Raw genomic sequence first — 19,936 nt, 5'->3', positions numbered from 1 at the left:
TGGGGCTGTGGAGGAGACGGACAGCAGCCCCCTCACCAGGCTTGGTTCCGGCCTCTGGTCAGCCGGGAAGGCACCCCCACCTCCAGGCATCTTTCATTTTGTTCTTTTATTGTTTTGTTCTATTATTATTTCTTTCACAGTGTCCAGGCTGAGCTCAAAGCTGAAGCAATCCTTTCGCCTCAGCCTGCTTCCCGAGTGCTGGAATTGCAGGCCTGGACCACCGTGTCGTCGTCATTCTGTAGCTGGAGCCCTGACCAACCATGTGACCTGGGAGGACTCCACCCACTCAGGATCCCTGATCCTTGACCAGAGTTGACTCCACCTCGTGGGACCTTGGTGGAGGCTCCAGGAGCTAGGACGTAAGCAATTCCCCAAGCCGGGGGCTGTCTCCACACGGAAGCTGCTGTCCCAGCGACGAGAACTTGAACCCCTCCGAGGAGGAGGAGGGCGGACGGGATCACCGCTCTTCAACTTCCCTCCCCGTCCTTCCCGCTGCGCGGACAGTTTGTTTTCCTTGGGGTAGAATAAAGGCCGTTGGGTGAAGGAAACTTTATTTGGCGGACAATCTGAGCGGGCGAAGGGATGGTGACGGGCAAACCCTGGACGGGAGAGGATTCACATCCCCCACAGGTGGCATCTCCAAATCCTGACGTTCGGAGTATCCCTCCTCCACCTTCCCACAAGCTGGCCCCTTCTCCCGTTACCTCCAACTGGGCAGCTCAAAGTCAGAACTAGGCTATTTATAGTCAAGCCCAACTGAGGCGTGAGAGAAAGCTGTGTTTACAAACACGGGGTCACTTAACAGGAGAGGTCCAGAGAGGGACGGTCTGAGGGAGGGGGAACAGCAGTTCCTGATCATCTAAGACAGCAAACTTCCTCCTGCCCTCGGCCTGCAGACTGGGGTAGCCACACAGGGTTAAGAGTTGAGAAAGAGTGGGGGGAGGGGGCTTGATGCTGGTGCACGTGACCCAACGTGTGTCTCAGATGCAAATAGTATGCAAATAACCCAGATTTGGCGACTTAACTAGCCTGAAGTACAAGAAGTGACCCTCACGGGGCTTCGTGGCCTGGCGGTCTGGGGCCCTGGCCTGGCTGGGTCCCAGGGCCAGCGGAGAAGAGGCCAGCTCTCACAGCTCCCTCCCCCACCCTTGACTTACCTGTCATCCAAGAGGAGAGTTCGCCCCTCAACCCCCCAAGGCCTGCCAGTCCAGCTCCCACGCCCCCGTCTGTTGTTGCGGAAGATAGGTGTCGGGTTACCAGTCCAGGGGCTATAGTTAGCCGCCGGGACTTTGTTCAGCAGTCCCGGATCTGCGCAGCGACCGCCGCGCTTCAGCCCACGTCGGTCGCCGAGGACTAGAGGCCCAGGCCGAGAGCGGCCTCCATCACGCCCAGGTGGGTCCCCGGCTTCGCCACACCCCTCTCCAGGGGGAGCCAAATAACTGCCCCAGCTAGGCCATCGCAAAGAAGTCCTGGAGACCCTGAGTGTGGGGGCAGCCGTCTGGGAGTCATAGACTAGGTCTCGAGATGGGGACAGTAAAACCCACGCCCTGAGATGGGGACAGTAAAACCCACGCCCTGCCCATCCTTAGACTCGCCCTTGAGTTCCAGTCCTTCACCAAGGACCCTCTCTCTTGCGCTGCCGAGAAAGGAGCTGGAGCCCAGCCAAGCCAGCACCACCACCCCATCCGCTGGGCTCATCATCATCATCGGGTCCCGCCATCCGGGGACTCCTTCAAGGATGCTTCTGGAGGATCTGCTGGTGGTCCTCAGCTGCCTCAGCCTGCTCGCGCTCAAGGTAACTCTCTCCGGGCGATCCTTTGCCAACAAGGGTCAGTGTGGGTCAGATGCTGAGAAGGTGGTGGAGGAGGACCATCCAGGAAACCCTCGGAGGAGACTTCCCTTCTCCCAGCCCTCCTCTCCGGAACTGTATTCCAGGTCAATCTCCTCCCTAAGGACTGTCTCCGACCTTCTTCCTACTTATCATCTCACACCATAAGCGCATCACAGACCCCTGGGCTGCTGTAGACGCTGGCAGATCCTGAAAACCAGGCTTCACCACCCGACACCATCATACTCGGATCTGGGTTGGGCTGGGGACAGTAAAACTCCCACCTCATCTTTGTTTAGGATAAAACCTTCTAAAGCAGGAGAGGATTCAGGCCTCTCAGAGCTGAGAGTGGTGTATACTGAGCTGAGGGCTTCTCCAAGGATGAGAAATGGCTGAGGAGGATGGGTCCAGGGCAGGGCTCCGATACTGGCTGCACATTGCCTCATGCTGATGATCAGAGCCAGGGAGGCACAGGAATCAACTAGATTCACCTCTCAGATGGTGAGATGAGCCCCTTTCGGTTGTGCCACTATGACCTTTATGCTCTCCTCACAATAACCCTGCCAGGTTGGAAGTATCCTTAATTCATAGGTGAAGAAGATGAAGTCCAGAAAAGCTCTGACCTGAGACTTGCTCAGGATTTCACAGCTGGCAGGTGGTGCTTAAATTCATGTCTGCCGGATTCCACTGCCTGTGTTATTTGTGCCTGTTTTGGATCTTGCCAATTGCATACATCGGATGTTTGGGCATAGAGGTGAAAACTGTGATTCTGAACCGATCTGCCACCAGCCCCCGTGGCCGGTTACGCTTCTGCCTATGTGGTGCCTCCCTTCCTTCCGTCCACAGGTCCAAGCTGTTCCTATCCTGCCCCTGAGCCTGGTCCCAGACACCTTCGATGACGCCTACGTGGGCTGCTCTGAGGAGATGGAGGAGAAAGCAGGCCCGCTGCTAAAGGAGGAGATGGCACGCCATACCCTGCTTCGGGAGTCGTGGGGGGCAGCTCATGAGGCCTGGCAGCTCCGGCGGCACCAGCTTACCCTACCTGCTGGCTTCAAAGCCCAGCATGGAATAGCTGTTATGGTGTACACCAACTCATCCAACACCTTGTACTGGGAGCTGAACCAGGCCGTGCGAACGGGGGGTGGCTCCCGGGACCTCTACATGAGGCACTTCCCTTTCAAGGCCCTGCATTTCTACCTGACCCGGGCCCTGCAGCTGCTGCGGGGCCCCGGAGGCTGCCGCACAGAGGCTGCGGAGGTGGTGTTCCGAGGCGTCGGCAGCCTTCACTTTGAACCCAAGCGGCTGGGGGACTTTGTCCGCTTAGGACAGTTTGCCTCCAGCTCTATGGATGAAAGCGTGGCCCGAGGGTTCGGAAATGCCACCTTCTTCAATCTAAGGACTTGTTTCGGGGCTCTGATCCAGGCTCTGTCTGTCTTCCCCGAGGAGCGTGAGGTGCTGATACCCCCACATGAAGTCTTCCTGGTCACGGGGTTCTCCCAGAGTGGAGCCCAAAGCATAGTGACTCTCTGGAGTTATAATCAGACCTGCAGCCACTTTAACTGCGCCTATCTGGGTGGTGAGCGATGCATGGGAGACTGAATGGCAGGGTGGGTGAAAGAAGCCAGGATAGTGTGACCCAGTCCCCAGGCGCCCTCAGGAAACCCGCTTAGTGAGACTGAGGCCCTGCCAGGTCCCGTGAGACTTCCATGATGACTGTCTTCTCAAAAGGACCCGAGCGAAGGAGGCCGGTACTGCTCCGGGTCTCGGCTGGCCCTGGCTGGGACAGAGCTAAGGAGACAGGGCTGGGCCAAGCTCAGCTGTGGACACAGGAGCAGAATGGAAGCGTGATGATGGTTTGGGTAGGAGCAAGGATGGATAGGCAACCTGGAAAAGCTGCCTGGGGTGAAGGAAAAGACTGAGAGGGGGATGGCCACAGGCAGACCGACCTTTGGGTGTGACTTGCCCCCACCTCACTGTGCTGTCTGTTGCAGGGGAGAAGAGGCCTGGCTGTGTGTCCTCAGCAGGTAGGTCAGTCCCTGGCCTGCTCTGTGAGCTTCCCCACTCCCCGGGCCTGCTGCCCTCCTCACCATCTCTTCTTCCTTCTCCAGCCGCAGGGCACGCAGAGTCATCCTCCACAGAGGCCTTGGCTCTGCAATCAGGAGAAATGCTGCTCTTGGCCCCAGGGGAGTTGCAGCTCTCCAGGGCTGGACCCTGAAAGCCTCTTAGGAATCTTGGGAACTGATGACCTTACTATGAAGAATGGGCTTTGAACGGCCTCGGGAAGCAAGAGTGTGGTTCTGGTTCCAGTCCTAGGGGCCACCTCTCTAACCCTGGGTTGGCGACCTGAGGCATGGATAGGGTTGAGGGGACCCCACTGTGTGGCGGGGACTTCCTAGGGCATTCAAGGTAAAGACTGGATGGCTACTCAATTAAACGGAGTTGTGGTGTAGCGACGACATGGGCTTTTATGACTGGTTTATTGCATGAGGTCATTTGTCCTTGGCAGGCTCGAGGTACTGAAAACTAACTGCCCTGATCATCCTAAACACTGTAACCTCTATTGTACAAAGAATCTCTTGTGTATTGTATGGATGCAACACCTGTCAATTAAAAAAAAAAAAAGCCTATAGCCTATAGCTTAGGCAGGAAAGAGGTGAAACTTCAGACAGGCAGAAGGGATTCTGGGATAGAGCCAGGTGCCTGGGATTCAGAGGTCAAGATGTGTGGAAGATGGCTGCATAGTGCCTGAGCTCAGGTAACCAGCCACGTGGCAGCATGTGAATTGATGTAATGGGTCACTTTAAGTTATGAGCTAATAAAAAAAAAAGAACCAAGCTATATGGCCTAGGTGTTCGTATAATATCCAATGAGTCTCATGAGTCATGATTCCGGGAGCTAAGGGACGGGAGGAAAAGCCACCCAAAACATAATGGTGTCCTACTGCACTCTGTGCCTGGAACTTTCTAACAGCCACCGAGGCCTCACTGCCACCATTCACGCAGGGATAGGTGGATTCCCAGCCCTGTCTGTCTGATGAGAAATGCAAGGCCAAGGGAGGGCCTCCAGGCCTCCCCACTGTCAGGCCTTCTGCCTCCATGGCCTCTTATCTCCCAGGCCAGAATTCTTTCCACTAAAGATTTAAAGAATCCCAAAGCAGGATTCTAAATCCCAGAACCCAAAGCAAGCTGTTTCTCTCTCCACTCCTCTCACAGTGTGCATTTGGGGGATGTAAAGAAAGGGATCTTAGGACAGCAATCAATGGGGACTGCCACCTGACTTCCAAGGCAAATTTTATTGCCTTCTTCTACTTCAAGACCCTGGTTCTACCCAACTAGCTGGCTGCACTCAGTGACATAACTCCGCTGCATCAGGACTTGCCCTGGGTCTCCAGACCTTCCTCCAGGGGCAAGTCCCCTGCCCCCTCTGCTTCTTGTTCCCTGTGCACCAGCACATGTGCAGGGGAGGAGGGCCTGGACCCTCTGGGAGTTGGAGTCCCAGCCTCTCCTGCAGCATCAAGGCCAGGTTCTACAGAGACTTCGGTCTCCACAATCCCAGGCATGGTTAGCTCTGCTGGAGTCTCGGGCGCGGGGGGGCCCAGGTTCTGGAAGCTGTTGCGCACTCGGGTGATGTAGCGGCTGAGGATGCTGGCTCCGTCGGGAGGCCGCGGCGTCCCTCCTGCCGCCAGAGTCTTCTGCACACTGGCCACCTCGCTTTGCAGCCGAGACACAGTCTTGGTCAGCTCTGTCAGTCTGTTGCCCAGGTCTGAGACGGATCAGGGCAGAGGTCTTTCAGAAGGTGAGCCTGCTCAGCATCTCTCTGTCTTCCTCCAGCCCACCCTCCCTAGGGGACACCCCATCTGGATTCTAAGGAAAGACTGGAGGAGTTGAGGGATCAGGTGGTTAGAAAAGCTTCATGGGTGAAAGTGAGCATTGATGGAAGTAGCGGCAAAGAAGGAAGACATTAGCCGGGGTAGGTGGTGCAGGCCTGTAATCCCATCGATCTGGGAGACTGGGGAAGAAGATGGAGAGTTCAAAACCAGCCTAGGCTTCTTTGAGACCAGCCTGGGCAACTTAGTAAGATAGGAATAGAGAAATGGGACAGAGAGGGGGAGAAGGGGAGAGCGAGCATCTGAGCACACATGGGTTGAATGAGGGAATGAGAATAACAAGCAAATAAAGGCAGAATAATCGAGTCCAGGAGCTGGGCGAGCTGTGGCTTTCAGGGGCAGAGAAGATGGGACTAAAACCTAACCCAACTGAGCGAGGAGGGTGAGTGGGTGTGGGCGCTCCTCCCAGGCGAGCCATGAACAGCAAAGGGGGCGATTAGAGGGGGGCCACTGACCTTTCCGACGGGTCTCCTCAAACTCCCGCCGGGCAGTATCTATGTACCGCTGCACCAGAGCCTTGATAACTCGGAGGCGGTAGGACCCACGCTCTCCTTCCCCAGGCCCTGTGCTTGCCCCAGCGTTGGTCTGCAACGGAGGACAGAGTGGATTCTCTACCTTCCTTCAATCTCTGTCTTGACCAAGAATAAGGCCATAGGAGAAGGGCAAAATCTACACAAGCTTTCTGTCTCTGGCCTGTGTCCCACAGTGCAGTCCTGGAGGACGGACAGGAGCCAGCTAGGGGAAGGAGACCGTGAGAGGGCAGGGTGTCTAGAGTTTGTGGTAAAGGCTGCAAGGTGGGGTTGGGGTGGGAAGGAAAGACTACTGTAGAACTGGCAGCAATGGTCCAGATTAGGAAAGAGCTCATGCTCAGACAGGCTGAGTTACAGTGCAGGTGATGGGAGGTAGCTGAGGCTCTTTCTGCCTCTGCCAGCCTTCTCATTCCTCAAGGGGCTTTTTCCCATATGCTGTTAAATCAGCCAAGCTTGTCTTAATAACCAGGTTATTTGGAACTTGGGCTTGGGATGGAGGTGGCATGGAATTATGTTTAGGCTGTAAGATGTGGGACTAGAAATGCAGGACCCAGCCAGAAGCAGGAAGATGAAAATAGAGGCCATGACACAGCGGGAGCTGGAAGCAGGTGCTCGGGGCACAGCGATGGTTTGGGCTCTCTGGGGGCACAGCGATGGTTTGGGAACACAAGCGCGGAAACAACAGGCTAAGAAGGCTCACAAAGGTTGGAATTGGAGGGTAGTCCGACTTCTTGTCTTTGCAGCAGGAGGAGCAACAGCAAATGAACCGGAATATTCTCCTGAGAGGTTATCATAGTGAAATGGAGTTAGTCAGGGGCAGAGCCTGGGGAGGCAGCGGGGTGGTGGACGGGGGCAAGATCTTGGAGTCCATCACCTGAGGAGGTAGAAGGCAGCCTTCGGGGAGGGCAGGATGTTGAAGGGCACAGGCAGCGTCAGGCCCTCTCGGAAGTAGGACAGGTAGAGTTTGGAGCGAGCAAACTTCCACTCCACATCAGCGTCGTCCTGGAGACCGTGAGACAGGAGGCTATGCAGGGCGCTGGCAGACACTGGCCCCTTCGCTTGCCCACGCTGCCTCTCTCTGTCTCCCATCTCTTATTCTCCACTGTGCCAGTCCCTTTCTGCTTGTTCTTATTTCCACCCCCATCAATCACCCACATTTCCCTGGCATGTCTTTTCCTTTCCCATTCTCTTTTTCCTCTAGTTTCCAGTTGCTGCTCAATGCTCAGTCTATTCTCCCAACCCATCCCCTTCCTTCTTGTGCTCCCGCTTCCTTTTATACAATGCCTCCAAACTGCCACCACCACCACCACCACCACCACCACCACCACCACCACCACCAGAAAAAGCGCAAAGAGCATTAGACTTGGTGTCTGTCTATACCAACAGCAGTGCTGAGACCCTTGTTGTAGGAGAATTTATCCAAAGCCATAAAACGATAGTGGGAGCAGAGCAGGACCCCAAAGTCTATGCACCCTACTCCTCCCCATTCCTTTCTCCCTCCTCCCTGGCCTGGCCTGGTCGGGCTGCATACCTCGATTTTCTGGAAGGAGTTGGTGATCATGGCAATGAGCATGTTGAGAAGCACGATGACCATGACGATGGTGAAGATGCCGTACATGGCCCGGCCCACGAACTCAGGCACGAGGAACTGGGGCATGTCCACCACCTTGTGCTCCTCCATGCCGAACATGGTCCAGAACAGAAACTGGAACGTCTCGTTGAAACTGGCATGGTGGGTCAAGCAAAGAGAGGGAAATGGGGGCGGGGCAGGGCGGGGAGAGAAGAGGTCTGGTTCCCCCAGACACACTCCCCTGCCCTGAGGACCTGGCCAAAGGGTTCTGTGTCCATGAAGCCCTTAGGGCCAGCCTTCTGAATACGGACAAATACATCTATTGGCACCAATCTCTAATCTTTGTTTTAAAACTTATTTCACTTGCGTACATGTGTGTCTCCTGGGTGTTTGGATATGCACCAGGTGCATGCAGGAGCTCGCCCAGAGGGCAGAAGAAGCAGCGGAGCCCCTGAAACTGGAATTACAGATGCTGGGTGCTGGGAACCAAACCTGGGACCCCTGCAGGAACCACCGTTATTTGTTTATTTAATTTTAGTAACCAATATTTACTGAACACAGAAGGTGCTGAGCACACACAACAAGCAGAACCCTGTCTTCAAGGCAGGGTTAGGAGTGAGGGTGAGAGGGGAATGCCTGGTGAGAGCCACAGACACGGGTCCTGACAGAACAAAACTAAAGACTCTGCTGCGGTCTTCCAGCAACAGGAATCTAGGAGGAGGTCTGCACAGAGGGGCACCTGAATTACATCTGAAAAGATCACGCTGGCTGCCTCGACTGCAAGGGAGGTAAAAGAGGGAGGCAGGAACACAGGAAAGGTTCCTGGTCTGGGTGTGGTAGGCAGCACAGAGGGAGCAGCTGCAGGGCTGCCTCTTCCGGGAGGCCCTTCCCGATCTGCCCACCCTGCGCTCACCATCGTGACCACACTGTTAGACCTCTCCTGGATAACTGTCCATATTCCTGGCTACCCTGAGTCATATGCATGCTGCTTACCTTGCCTGAGATCTTCAGCCAAAATGCTTTAAAATTGTTCACATTTACTTACTTTATTTTTCACTTATTTTGTGTGTGCACTTTGTGCATAGGTGTGTGTGTGTTCTCCAGATGCCACAGCACAGGTGTGGCGGTCAGACAACTTGCAGGTCAGTTCTTGCCTTTCGCTGTGGTTCCCAGGAATCCCACCGAGGCCATCAGGCTTGGCAAGCTCCTTCACCCACTGGCCATCTCATCAGTTCTATCTTTTTCTTTTGAAACAAAGTCTTACGCAGCCTGAGGTAGCCTCGGGCTTGCTAAACAGCTGAGGACAACTGTGAACTTTTGGTCCTCCTGCCTCCGGGATTATAGACACATGCCACCCTGCAGAGCTAGGAACAAGTACTCCTCTCCGTTAGATGCAAGAAAATAAATGTCAAACAACTGACAGATGTGGAAAGTCTCAAAATGAGCATTGTAGAAGCTTTTTTTTTTTTTTTTTTTTTTTGTAAAATCATCTGGGTGGGTACATGGCTGGGTAGGGTGGTGCATGCCTGTAATTCCAGCACTTGGAGGTGATCAGGAGTTCAAGATCATCCTCTGGTACACATCAAGCCCAAGGCTATCCTGGGCTCCTTGAGAACCTATCTCAAACTCACTCACCTTCAAAGTTGTCTTTGGATGTTAAGTCCAGTGGGTACAGACTGCAAGTAGTTTAGGTCCAGTAGTCAGAATGCCCCTCTGCTAGTAAGAGAGCTTCTCTAGTGCCTTTACAATGAGTGTTCTCGAGCAAGCGCCAAAGCACACCACGGTCCTCTACGGTGTGGTGGCGCACACCTTTAATCCTGGTGGGTGCCCAGAGAAGGGTGAGGGCACCTAGCGGAGGGTATGTGAGTACTTAGTGAAGGGCGTGGGTGCCCAGTGAAGGGTGAGGGTGCCCAGAGAAGGGTGTGTGGGTACTTAGTGAAGGGTGTGGGTACTTAGTGAAGGGCGTGGGTGTCCAGTGAAGGGTGAGGGTGCCCAGTGACTTTCTACATTTAACGTTTTCAGAAGATTTACATTTTTCAAATAGAAGGATTGGAAACGAGTAAGTGTGTAAGTGAATTCATTAGTGTCAGAGAGACTCAGTGAGGGCATGGGCAAGTAGGAGCTTTAGTAGAGCGAACCAACAGGGAAGGAGAAAAGCGTGCAAAGACCAAAGGCCCCAGCCTCCCCGCCGCCTGCCCGCCGCGCCCCAGCCCCGGCGTACTTGCCGAGCTGCTCTGTCTCCTGGTAGGGCACATAGATGTTGTTGAGGCCACAGAGGAAGGCAGTCAGGATGATCATGAGGATGAACATGAACCTGGCAGGGGGAGGATGTGGAAGAGTCAGAGCCCGTCTCCACCTAGAAGTCAGGCTCTGCGGCGGAAAGGACTTGGGGCAGGGGAGGTGATGGCCTGTCTGGCTCTTTGTTTATTTTATTTTTTGCCTTCCTGACTTCAATTTCTAGAAAAGGAAAAAAGCGAGGTATAAAGTTGTCCCGGAACTGGGATCAGACACCCACCACCCCCGCCACTGTGGGTGTCTCTGATTTCTCGCCGAGAAATGTGTATTTACATTTCCAGATTCTGCCTCTGTATTCCTGGGTTCTCAGCCCTGAAAGGAACACAGGTCAAGAACCCCCATGCCCCACAGAGCTGAACATTTCAGAAGCTGGAGTCTGCCAGGGGGAGGGGCCACAGGCAGGGAGCGTACACACCGGATCATGTCGTCTATCATCCTGCCAATGGAAATCTGCAGAGTGCCCAGCGACTCGTGAGCTGGCAGAATGTAAGCCAGCCGGGTGAAGCTGAGCATGCTGGTAACGGCAAAGAGCACCTCGGCCAAGAACTGGGGGTCCTCTGTGCGCCACTCGCTTCTCTCTGTGCGGGGCAGGATGGGGCGGGGCTGAGAGGCAAGAAAGACGCGCCTTGGGATTCCCGTGACTTCACCTTCCCCCTGACTGATTTCGAATCACCTGGGAGACACATGTCTACGTAGCTCCGCCAAGGAGTTTCTGGAGAGGTTCTACCGAGGAGGGAAGGCCTACCCTGAATGTGACTGGCTTCCAGAACTGACTACATTAAAACAAAACAAAACCAGAGCCAGAGGATTGGAGCTGAGCGCCAGCATTCATCTTTGTGCTTCCGGACTACCACAGGCTGCGGCCAGCTGCCTCTCCACCCACCGTGGCTTTCTCACCAGGATGTACCACGTCTCCTCAGACTACAAACCGAGCAGCCTCTTCCGCCTTAAGCTGCTTAGCTCGGGAGAGAGGGGTAGCGAACACAGAACCCAGGCTCCTCACCAGCGGTGGTGAAGTAGCGGCACGTGGTGCTGTGGGCCGCATCCCGGCAGTGCAGGTAGGCAAGCCCAGCCAGGAGGAGGCGCAGCGCAAAGGACGCCAGGTACAGCGACAGGATGACCACGTCCAGGAAGTTCCACCAGTCCAGGAGGTAGCTTCGTAAGCCCTCGATCCACACCTCCTTACACTCAAACCACAGGAAGCCTGGAAGGGAGCAGGCTCAGGAGAGGAGGGAGCGCAGCCCCCCTCCTCCTTCCCGGGCACAGCCAGGTTGCAGGAGCAGGGCTTTGACGGGCGTGGGGAGCCGAAACATTTAATCCATCCAAGTGCGAAGTGACCTTCTAGAAAAATAAGGGTCCCCTCACTGGTGCAGACTGGTCTCATGACTGATGGGACCTGCACAAGGAACTAGGCAGGTGACACTCAGAGCAAGCAGCACGGGGGTAGGGGTGGGGTGAGTCCCCGTTCTCCCAGGCCCCACCAAATCACCTTAGACAAATATAGGAGGACTTCTTTTTAAAATTTAAACCTCTCTGTGTGTGTGTGTGTTTGGATGCATGGCCACTTGTGTGCATACCTTAACACATGTATCGAGGTCAGAGGACAGCTAGTAGGAATTCTTCTCTCTTTTCCATCAGGCTCATCTCCACTATTACCCTTTTGTTCACTGAGCCACCCTAACCACTTACCCCTTTGAGACAGAGCCTCGCCATGCGGCCCTGGTCGGCCTTGACTGGGTTAACCTCTTGCCTTATTACAGTTGTGTACCATAGCAGATCCTAAACCCAGCTCTGTTTTAAGATCTTCTTTTAAAAAATTTCAGTTTATTTACTTTACATTCCAAGGGTGCTCCCTCCCTTCTCTCCTCCCAGTTCCCCCTCCCCTTTTCTCTTCCCCCCAGAAAAGGGGAGCCCTCCTCCCCTCCCCCCATCAACCCTCCCTAGCCTATTAAGTCACATCAGGACTGAACATATCTTCATCCCCTGAGGCCAGGCAAGGCGGCCCTGCCAGGGGGACTCGGTCCAAAAGCAGGCAGTAGAGTCCATGCTAGAAACAGCTGCCCTCCACCCACCAGGTGCCACATATGAAGACCAAGCCACCCATGTGCCACATGTGCAGGGGCCTCGGCCCAGACCATGCATGTTCCTTATTGATGTCTCAGTCTCTGAAAGCCCCATGGGTTTGGGTTAGTTAGTTGGGTTGCTCTTTTTTTAAGATCTTGATTTGAAGGGCTCTAAATGATCTGCCTGCTCAGTGGGGCCCAGTGTCAGCCCTGGCCGTGGGGCTCTTGGCAGCTGGCCACCAGTAAAGGCTCTCTCATACATACCTGTGACCCAAATCATATGTAGCGAAGTCTCCCAGACACTCTGGCTGCGGCCTTTGAAGGTGTTCAGCTGAGTCTCCATGACCAGGGACTCTCCCAGCAAGAAGATAAGGAACCACAGATAGGAGGCAGAATGCAGCAGGAACTTCAACACTGGGATCTTCAGGAGGCGGCCGAGCTTTGGGGGCACAGGAAAGCACGGTTGTCAGAGGCCTGTTGTCGCTTGTCCTTGTCCCTCTGGACTGCTTGGCCCCGTGTGAGTCTGTGGCTTTCAGATTCACCTACCCGTCTAGGCGCAAACTAAGAAGAATGTGGCGCCCCAGGCCCTGTATTTTCTGTTCTCTCTTGCCTAAGGTTAGTGTTATCACTGTAACCACCCCCCCATCTTTTTATTTTTTATTTTTTGGTGTGTGTGTGTGGGAGCTCACAGGAAAAATTCAAACTTAGCCAAATTGAAAGGTAAGATCATCACCGCTAGGATTCTAAACCTGCTGCTCTTTAAACCACTGTGTCACCCAGTCAGGAGCTGGAGGGGCAAGTCCCTCTCTACTCCCCTTGCCACATTCCGGCAGTTTCCGTACCGGCTGTCCATGCTCCAGCCCATGCCCCAGTCCACCTGTACACCCAGTGGAGAGCCTGCTTCCAAAACACCAACCGACATATCACTTGTCTTATTCTTAGTACCCGGGACTTGGGTGCCAGCCAGTAGCCAATGCAGAGGAAGGGCATGGTAAGGAAGATGAGAAAGGCGACAAAGAGCTTCCAGATGGTGGTGCTTCCACGCCAGCCAGCCAGGTTCCCACACCAGATGGAGGACAGAACTTGCTGGCAGATGGGGTGTGCTACAAACTGAGCAGACATGGTTATGAGACGGGATGGCCGCCAGGTAGTGTGGGCACGTGAACTGTGCGACCAAGGGAAGCAGCCTGGAGCGGGAGCAAGGTTCAGAAGTCAATCTGGAGACTGGCAGGAGTGAGGATTGAATGGCTCCCTCTCTGTTCTGTGGCCCTGGCACACTCAGTCTTGCAACTCCCACCTCCACCATTCTCCAGGTGGTCACGTAGCCTGGTGGCCAAGACATGTCCAGCTAGCACCTGGAATTCCTCTCACACAAAGGAACATTCCCAGTGCCTCAGCCCCATCCAATGATGGCCACTCACCCAAAAATCCCTACCCACTTCCCCAAGGTTAATATAGCCCATCCCCCCCAATAAAGAGAGCTGTGTCGCTGAAAGGGCTGTATCATTGGAAAGACGGCATCTGAGATGTGACCCAGCACCCCCACTCACTCACTGTCTGATCAGGACCCTGTTAGCCCACCTGCCTGGCTAAGCTTCCTTAAAGTCCAGCGTCTGGATGACCTAAGGGGAAGAAGCAGACCCCGGTCCCAGAGCGACCAGCAGGAAGGTCAAAGGAGCCGGTTATATGCAGAGCCCTTACTTCCTGCCATATACCTATGTGGTACATAGGTACATATATGCATGTATCTATACATGTATGCATCTATACACACAGGTACCTATACAGGTACATGCCTACTTCTGTTACATATACTTATGTGGGACATGCCTGTTACAAGGGAGAGGGGCCTCACTAGCCGTATGACCATGGGAAAGAGCCTTGGGTTGGCCTCTGTATGAAGCGGAGTCTGGACACAAAGCTGTTCTGAGACTCTTCATGCCCCACATCTTGAATCAAAGTCAGGCAGGAGCGGGTAGAGCTTGGGGTGTAAGTCCCAGAATTCTCAGTGTTCCCTGTCTCAGGAGCTATCTGTAACAGAAGCCTGGATGAATGATCCTGAGGGGGAAGGGGCATGGGATATGGGTCTTCTGTCCTGAGGGCCAGGTCAATGGAGATGGCACACAGGAAAGCTTTGTAACATGCCTTGTAGGTGAGTGAGGAGTCAGGGGCTGTGGGAGCCTGGACAGGGATTCTGCTTTAGCTTTGGCTGATGGGTAGGGCATCTAATGAGACAGTAAAGAAAGAAAATCACCAGGCGTTGAACACTTTGCTATGTAGATTAAAGTGCTGTAGTGTAGCAACAGAAGTCTGGGCCAACGGCAAGAGGCAGAGCTGAGTGTGTGTGAGACCCCAGTGTGGCGATTAGTTCCCAGTGGGGTTCGCGCTCTGGTCGAAGGTGGCTGGGGAGGGGTAGAAAGCCTCCCCTCTTGCTGTTAAGGCCTCAGAGGGAAGGATGGTCGGAATCAAGGTCTCAGAAGGTCCCAAGGGTAGAGAGAGTCACAGAGTCAGGCTGAAATGCCTTAGAGGAGGCAGGGCAAAGGACGCAGGGTAGGGGATGGCAGACAGTGGCCCAGCTGACCTGCTTCTGGTTGTAGTTGACAGCCAACCGCAGTCTTGCCAGGTTGGGGATGCCCTCTTCAAAGGCCTGGCCCAGGCCATCGGCATCAGGCTCTGTCTCACTATCCTCTCCCAGGTCATTGAGCACTGCAGTCACCTCACTCTGATTCCGGCACATGCCTAGCAGTTCAAAGCCATAGTCCTGGCAGAGTGACTCCAGGGCAATGTACTGAGGCTGTAAGAAAAGAGGTGTATGTCATCAGGTCAATCTGTCCCTCCCCACACACAGTAGTGTCTGGTGTCACTTCATTCTCCTCTGCGGCCTCATTAACCCTTCTCTGTCACCTTCGCTTACCGATGCTATCAGCACCTCATCACTGAGTCACTTGAACCAAACCTAACCCTCTGCCTGTTCCTTGGGCATCTCTTTTCTAATTCTTCACTCCTGTCCCTCTATAACTTTGACTCCCCATACTTGCTTCTGTTGTTGTTTTGAGACAGGGTTTCTCTGTGTTGCCTCGGCTGTCCTGGACTCAGACTCAGAGATTCGCCTGCCTCTGCATCCCTGAGTGCTGGGATTACAGGCGAGCACCACGGAGCCCGGCTCCCCATATTTTCTTTAAACATTGTTATTGTGTGTGATGTGTGTGCAGGTCCTCACACCATAGATACATGTGGAGGGCAGGACAACTTTGTAGAATTGATTCTCTGTCCACTTGATGTGGGACCTGGGGATTGAACTCAGGTCTTCAGGCTTGCGCAGCAGCAGCAGCAGCAGCAGCAGCAGCAGCAGCAGCAGCAAGCCCTTTTCCTGCTGAGCCATCTCGTCGCCCTACCCTTATACACTTCTCTTGTGTTCATTTTGTTCCCCTTTTGAGCGTCACCCTCACATGAACTGGTCCTGGCAGTCTGAGGGGAAGCAGAAGAGAGTCAGGGGTCCTCGGTGCACACATTCCACCTGTCTCATTTGGAGCTTTTTCTCCAGAGAGGATCTAAGCCCGTCTTTGAAGGCCTGGGTGACCTTTAGCACCATCCCTCAGGTAGGAAACTTCTTTATTTTTTTAAAAGACCTCAGCCTCTCTGACTGAAGTATGGATGAGGATCCTTGCTCTGCCTAAGCTGCCGTGAGAAGGGAAATCCCGTCAAAAGCACTGCTCCTTCCTGGTAGGGATCTTTCTATTCCCCTGGCTTTCTGGCCTCATCTTGTCCTAGGTGGTCGTAATAGCCTCATCCTTCTCTACCGAATGGCAGTGTTGAGGATGGAGACCTAGTTGCTCTCTTTCTTTTCCCACTTTCTGTGCTTTGGAAGCCCTGTGAGGACCAGCCACAGAGGCACTGAATAAAGTCCTGGGGGCATCTTGTCCCCTTTTCCCATCCATGACCACAAGCTTGGGAGCCCTGACACAGACACACAGTGCTCCAGGAGAACACAGTGGGCACCTGAAAGGGACGCGCTACTGAATGTCACATCTATGTCTGTTCAGCTGTTTTCTGTTTTTCTCTCTTTCCTTAGGTGGATCTGGAGTACCCCTAGGGTAGGAGCTGTACTCCCTGCATAAGCCAAGTGCCCTTGGAGTGGTTGCTGTCACTAGAATGAAAGCCTATTCAGGATGTAACTGTAGCTCTTAAAATAAGAATCCTCAAACTGGGTTTGGTGCAATCCCAGCACTCAGGGAGGCAGAGGCAGGTGGATTTCTGTGAGTTCAAGGCCAGCCTGGTCTGCAAAGTGAGTCCAGGACAGTCAGGGCTATGCAGAGAAACCCTGCCTCAAAAACAACAGTAACAACAAACCCAGCAAACAAACAAAACAAAACAAGTGGCCTCACCCTCTTTGGCCACTCCTCACTTCTCAAACTTCCTAAAATATCCACCACAAAGCCCAATCCTGTCCCAGTACAACAACAGACACTGGGCACTGTTAGGATGAAGAACGGGGCCGACAAACCTTAAACTCAGGCTCCTTTCGTGCAAGGCGCCTGAGCTCCCGGCTGAGCTGAAAGGCCGCCAGCATGGCATCCTCACTGGCCAGTGAGAGGTGTGCCCGGCTTGCAATGCCTCGGTAAGTGTTGATTCGGGACAGTGAGAACTTCAGCAGGTCATATCGGCGGGCATTGCTGCACTCAAGGCAGGCACAGGAAACTGGGTGGGGCCGGGCAATGGTGTGGCCCTGGTCCATGAGCAGCTGGGCAATCTCATACAGGTCCTTCTGGCAGGCCAGTGTGAGTGGAGTGACACCAGGGGCAAAGCGGGAACCATCGATGGACGAGTCAAAGAAGGCTAGAGAGAAAGACTTGGTGTCTACCTTCCGGCCCTTCTCCCGTTCCAGCCGAGCGAGCAGGCGACGTACCACCGCTGGCTGGTTTGTGTCCACGGCCACCAGCAGGGCTTCGTGGATCTGCCGGAAGTCGAACTTGACGTTGGCCAGCAGCACATCAGTGATGGCCTCATGGCCCAGGCGGATGGCCAGATTGAGAGCTTCCCTCCAGGAACGGTCCTCAGACTCTTCCACATTCCGCAGAGGCCCCCCTGGCCCCGAACTTGCCACATCAGAGCCAGACTCCAGCAGCTGCTGCACCAGGCCGAGCTGGCCCTCCTGGATGGCCCGAAGGAGCGTGGGTGGGAACTTGAGCTTTTTGTTCACGATCTCAGTCCAGTTGGGCTGTTGCTGGGTGAAGGAGGGCAGAAGACAGCACTCTTGAGTTCCCAAACCCCTGTCTGGAGGGGCCCCACCCTTAGTAATCAGCCATTATGCCTTCCTTGTCCCAAACACATATGGACAACACACAGTCTCATTCACCATTTTATTATGTAGATTCCTATTAGGGAAGTGCTAGAGTTAGGGCTGTTTAAGCAGCTCACTTCCAGTCCCAGAAAAATCCTACATGACAGGGCCAGTGTTAGCTGCCTGTGAAGGTGATTAGAGGAGGAGGTCACCTAACCCACACACAAATACAAGGATCCAGTTCCCAGCTTGCTGATTTCAGACCCTCAGCTGTCCAAAGGACAAGTCCAGACACACCCACACAGAGGGTCTCTAAGCTGGGCTTTCCCTAAGACCTTCCTGCATGAAGAGAACTCCTGGCAGGATCCTAACGTCTTCCCCTCCATCAAAGGCCCTCACTTTGCCTTTGCTTTGAAGGACATCTCTCTTCCTTGCTACTGTTTGGTCCTGCTCTTCTACCAGGCCCAGCCCTCTGCTTTTTTCTTCTAGGCCCAGGATCATGGCTCTAGGGGCCCTTCCACCAACACAGTGGTATCCATATTCGTCCAGCAGCTAGGCTGTCCCTGCATCCCTGTGGACAGTGAGAAGCGGAGCTGAGATAGAGAGGAGGGAGGCAAGGGTCTTACCGAGAGGGGATCCATGGCCACATCCACCTCTGGGCAGGGGCTGAAGGCTTGAACTCCTGCTCTGTCTCTCCTGTGACTGTGCCTAGTATTCTCTTTCACCCCCCTCAAAGCCCCACCCTGTGCCCTCCCTTTGCAAAGGCCAGCTGCTCTCTCTCTGCCCTGTACCCAGGGGATAGGGGAACTGGTGTCAGTGCCATACAATGACATCTCCTGGGAAAAAGGGAAGAGTACACAATTCCTCAAAGCAGAACTGGACTGTCACAGTCCAGGGGACCTTTCAGACACTGTGCTCTAACTGTCTCACTGAACAGGTGGGAATGGGATTTGCTCAAACCCTTACAGCCAAGTTTGGAACCATTGCGGGAGGGAGGTCTGAAGCATGTTTCTGATCCTCAAGATCTGGTCACAGCTACCCTTGTTTTTTAAACCTAAGACATACCTGATTGGTTGATTAAATGGCCTATATCTGGGGCAGGGCAGAATGGGGTAAGCCTGGTTAAGGTTCCCAGGCTTGGAGAGGACAGGAGAATCACAGGAGGCAGATGGACGAGAAGAGAGGAGGAAGGAGCATGTCACGATAGGTTAGCAAGGAGAAGAAATCATGTGGGCCTGGAAGAAGGACTCCAATAATGGTGTGAAAAGGCCCAGATAAAGAATTCAAGTACCATGGGATTATGGATGGAAGGCAGTCTAGATAGGAATGGTTAAGGCTGATGGCATTGGATGGGGGCTGGGAGATAGATGATGAGAATATTGAGCCAACGTAGGTGAAATATCTGCCTGGCCCAAGGTTGTTTTTTTTTTAACAACAACAAACCATCTATTCCTTGATAGGAATCTTTCTGGTCCCTTTAACAGCCCTATGAGCAGGAGGATGAAGGGTTTTTCTGTTATTGAAGGTCCATCTCAGACCCAAAAGTGAAGTATAAAGTTATAGAGCAGTCACCTGATTACACCTAGAACAGAGACCTATGAAGGATACAGAAGGTCAGTTTCACATTTAAGACTCACTTGTCGGGCTGGAGAGATGCCTCAGTGTTTACGAGCACTAGCTGCTCTTCCAAAGGACTGAGGTTCAATTCCCAGCACCCACATGACAGCTCACTGGTTATTGTCTGTAACTCCAGTTTCAGAGGATCCAACACCCTTACACAGACAAACATGCAGGCAAAAGACCAATGCACATGAAACAAATTTTAAAAATTAAAAATAAAATAAAAGACCCACTCATCTTCCCAGAACATAATGGTGCTTTATAATTTCGAGGCAATATTTTCCTCCTGACTGAGCCTCAGTTTTCCTTTCAGGAAAATGGGCATCAGGTAAGAACCATTCTCCGAGGGAAACACATTCTAGATAGTGTCCTAAGAGCCTGGAGAGATCACCAGTTCTACCCAAGAAGCTCCAAGGGGAAAATGTCCTTGTGAGAATTGGGTACCATAGTGACGAAGCCCTGACAACGGGAAAGGGGAACAAGCTGGGCCCAGAAGCGCCTCAGCACAGTGCTGAGGCCCAGGTGGAGGGAGGGAACCAGCCCTTCTCATGCACAAGCGAGCCATTCCCCAGGCTCCAGCATAGTCAACAGAGCTTTGTGGCTCAGGCTGGAAAAGCTTCCCCGCACATGCTGGCGTGTTCTTCTATTTCTCTCGCTGAGAAGTGTAACTCGCAGATTGGGCACTGGACCCGGGGCGGTGGCAGTGAGCTCTCTGGGGAGGACACCCACAGCACAGAGTCCACAGAAGACGAGGAGGAGGGAGAAGCCGGCCGCGGTGGGGAGGCCTCCCCACAGGTGGCAGCATGCAGAGGAAGAGCGTCCAAGCTGAAGGCACCTAAGCAGGAGAAAAGGAGACTGCGAAA

General features: G+C 53.7%; 3 protein-coding genes across 9 annotated transcripts in view; 1 reads left to right on the top strand and 2 right to left on the bottom strand.

Annotated features, from left to right (window-relative positions):
- Positions 1–333: 333 nt before the first annotated feature.
- Art5 (ADP-ribosyltransferase 5) lies at positions 334–4,690 on the top strand. Of its 4 annotated transcripts, none has more exons than XM_021652032.2 (4): positions 1,451–1,795; positions 2,675–3,404; positions 3,820–3,852; positions 3,937–4,690. In XM_021652032.2, exons 1-4 carry the CDS (start codon positions 1,553–1,555, stop codon positions 4,041–4,043), a joined length of 1,113 nt encoding a protein of 370 aa, XP_021507707.2. In that variant the 5' UTR covers positions 1,451–1,552; the 3' UTR covers positions 4,044–4,690. The 4 variants fall into 4 exon arrangements, with proteins under 4 accessions (XP_060223699.1, XP_021507707.2, XP_060223700.1 ...); XM_060367717.1 differs by having other exon boundaries at positions 2,675–3,068; positions 3,825–3,852; positions 3,937–4,054; XM_060367716.1 differs by adding an exon at positions 334–1,392 and having other exon boundaries at positions 1,590–3,404; positions 3,820–4,690.
- A 411-nt stretch (positions 4,691–5,101) lies between these two features.
- Positions 5,102–17,477, bottom strand: LOC110557556 (short transient receptor potential channel 2; the record flags this gene model as incomplete). The annotated part of the gene is made up of 12 exons (XM_021652029.2): positions 5,102–5,590; positions 6,170–6,299; positions 6,945–7,023; positions 7,119–7,246; positions 7,776–7,968; positions 10,036–10,128; positions 10,525–10,687; positions 11,113–11,313; positions 12,437–12,611; positions 13,118–13,282; positions 14,754–14,966; positions 16,677–17,477. Coding segments are annotated over 12 exons (2,736 nt in total), but the record flags the coding sequence as incomplete, so codon positions are not given.
- The window catches only part of Xndc1n (XRCC1 N-terminal domain containing 1, N-terminal like), an 18,270-nt gene continuing 15,803 nt past the window's right edge, over positions 17,470–19,936 (bottom strand). For all 4 annotated transcript variants that reach the window (XM_021652030.2, XM_060367713.1, XM_021652031.2 and 1 more), the window contains one exon: positions 17,470–19,908. In XM_021652030.2, coding sequence (XP_021507705.1) covers positions 19,676–19,908 — 233 coding nt within the window. In that variant the 3' untranslated portion in view covers positions 17,470–19,675. The remainder of the gene's footprint in view (positions 19,909–19,936) is intronic.

Source organism: Meriones unguiculatus, chromosome 14 (assembly GCF_030254825.1).
Source record: "Meriones unguiculatus strain TT.TT164.6M chromosome 14, Bangor_MerUng_6.1, whole genome shotgun sequence".
Lineage (NCBI taxonomy): Eukaryota > Metazoa > Chordata > Mammalia > Rodentia > Muridae > Meriones > Meriones unguiculatus.
The sequence above is the reverse complement of the archived record's forward strand: the minus strand, read 5'-3'. Positions and strand labels throughout refer to the sequence as shown.

Bases quoted from the DNA above. Each gene is read 5' to 3' on its own strand.
- Art5 (XM_060367715.1), top strand. From the start codon at position 1,553: ATGGGGACAGTAAAACCCACGCCCTGCCCATCCTTAGACTCGCCCTTG. The intron at 1,796-2,674 runs GTAACTCTCTCC...TTCCGTCCACAG, and splicing joins TCAGCCTGCTCGCGCTCAAG to GTCCAAGCTGTTCCTATCCT. The intron at 3,405-3,819 runs GTGAGCGATGCA...TGTCTGTTGCAG, and splicing joins TAACTGCGCCTATCTGGGTG to GGGAGAAGAGGCCTGGCTGT.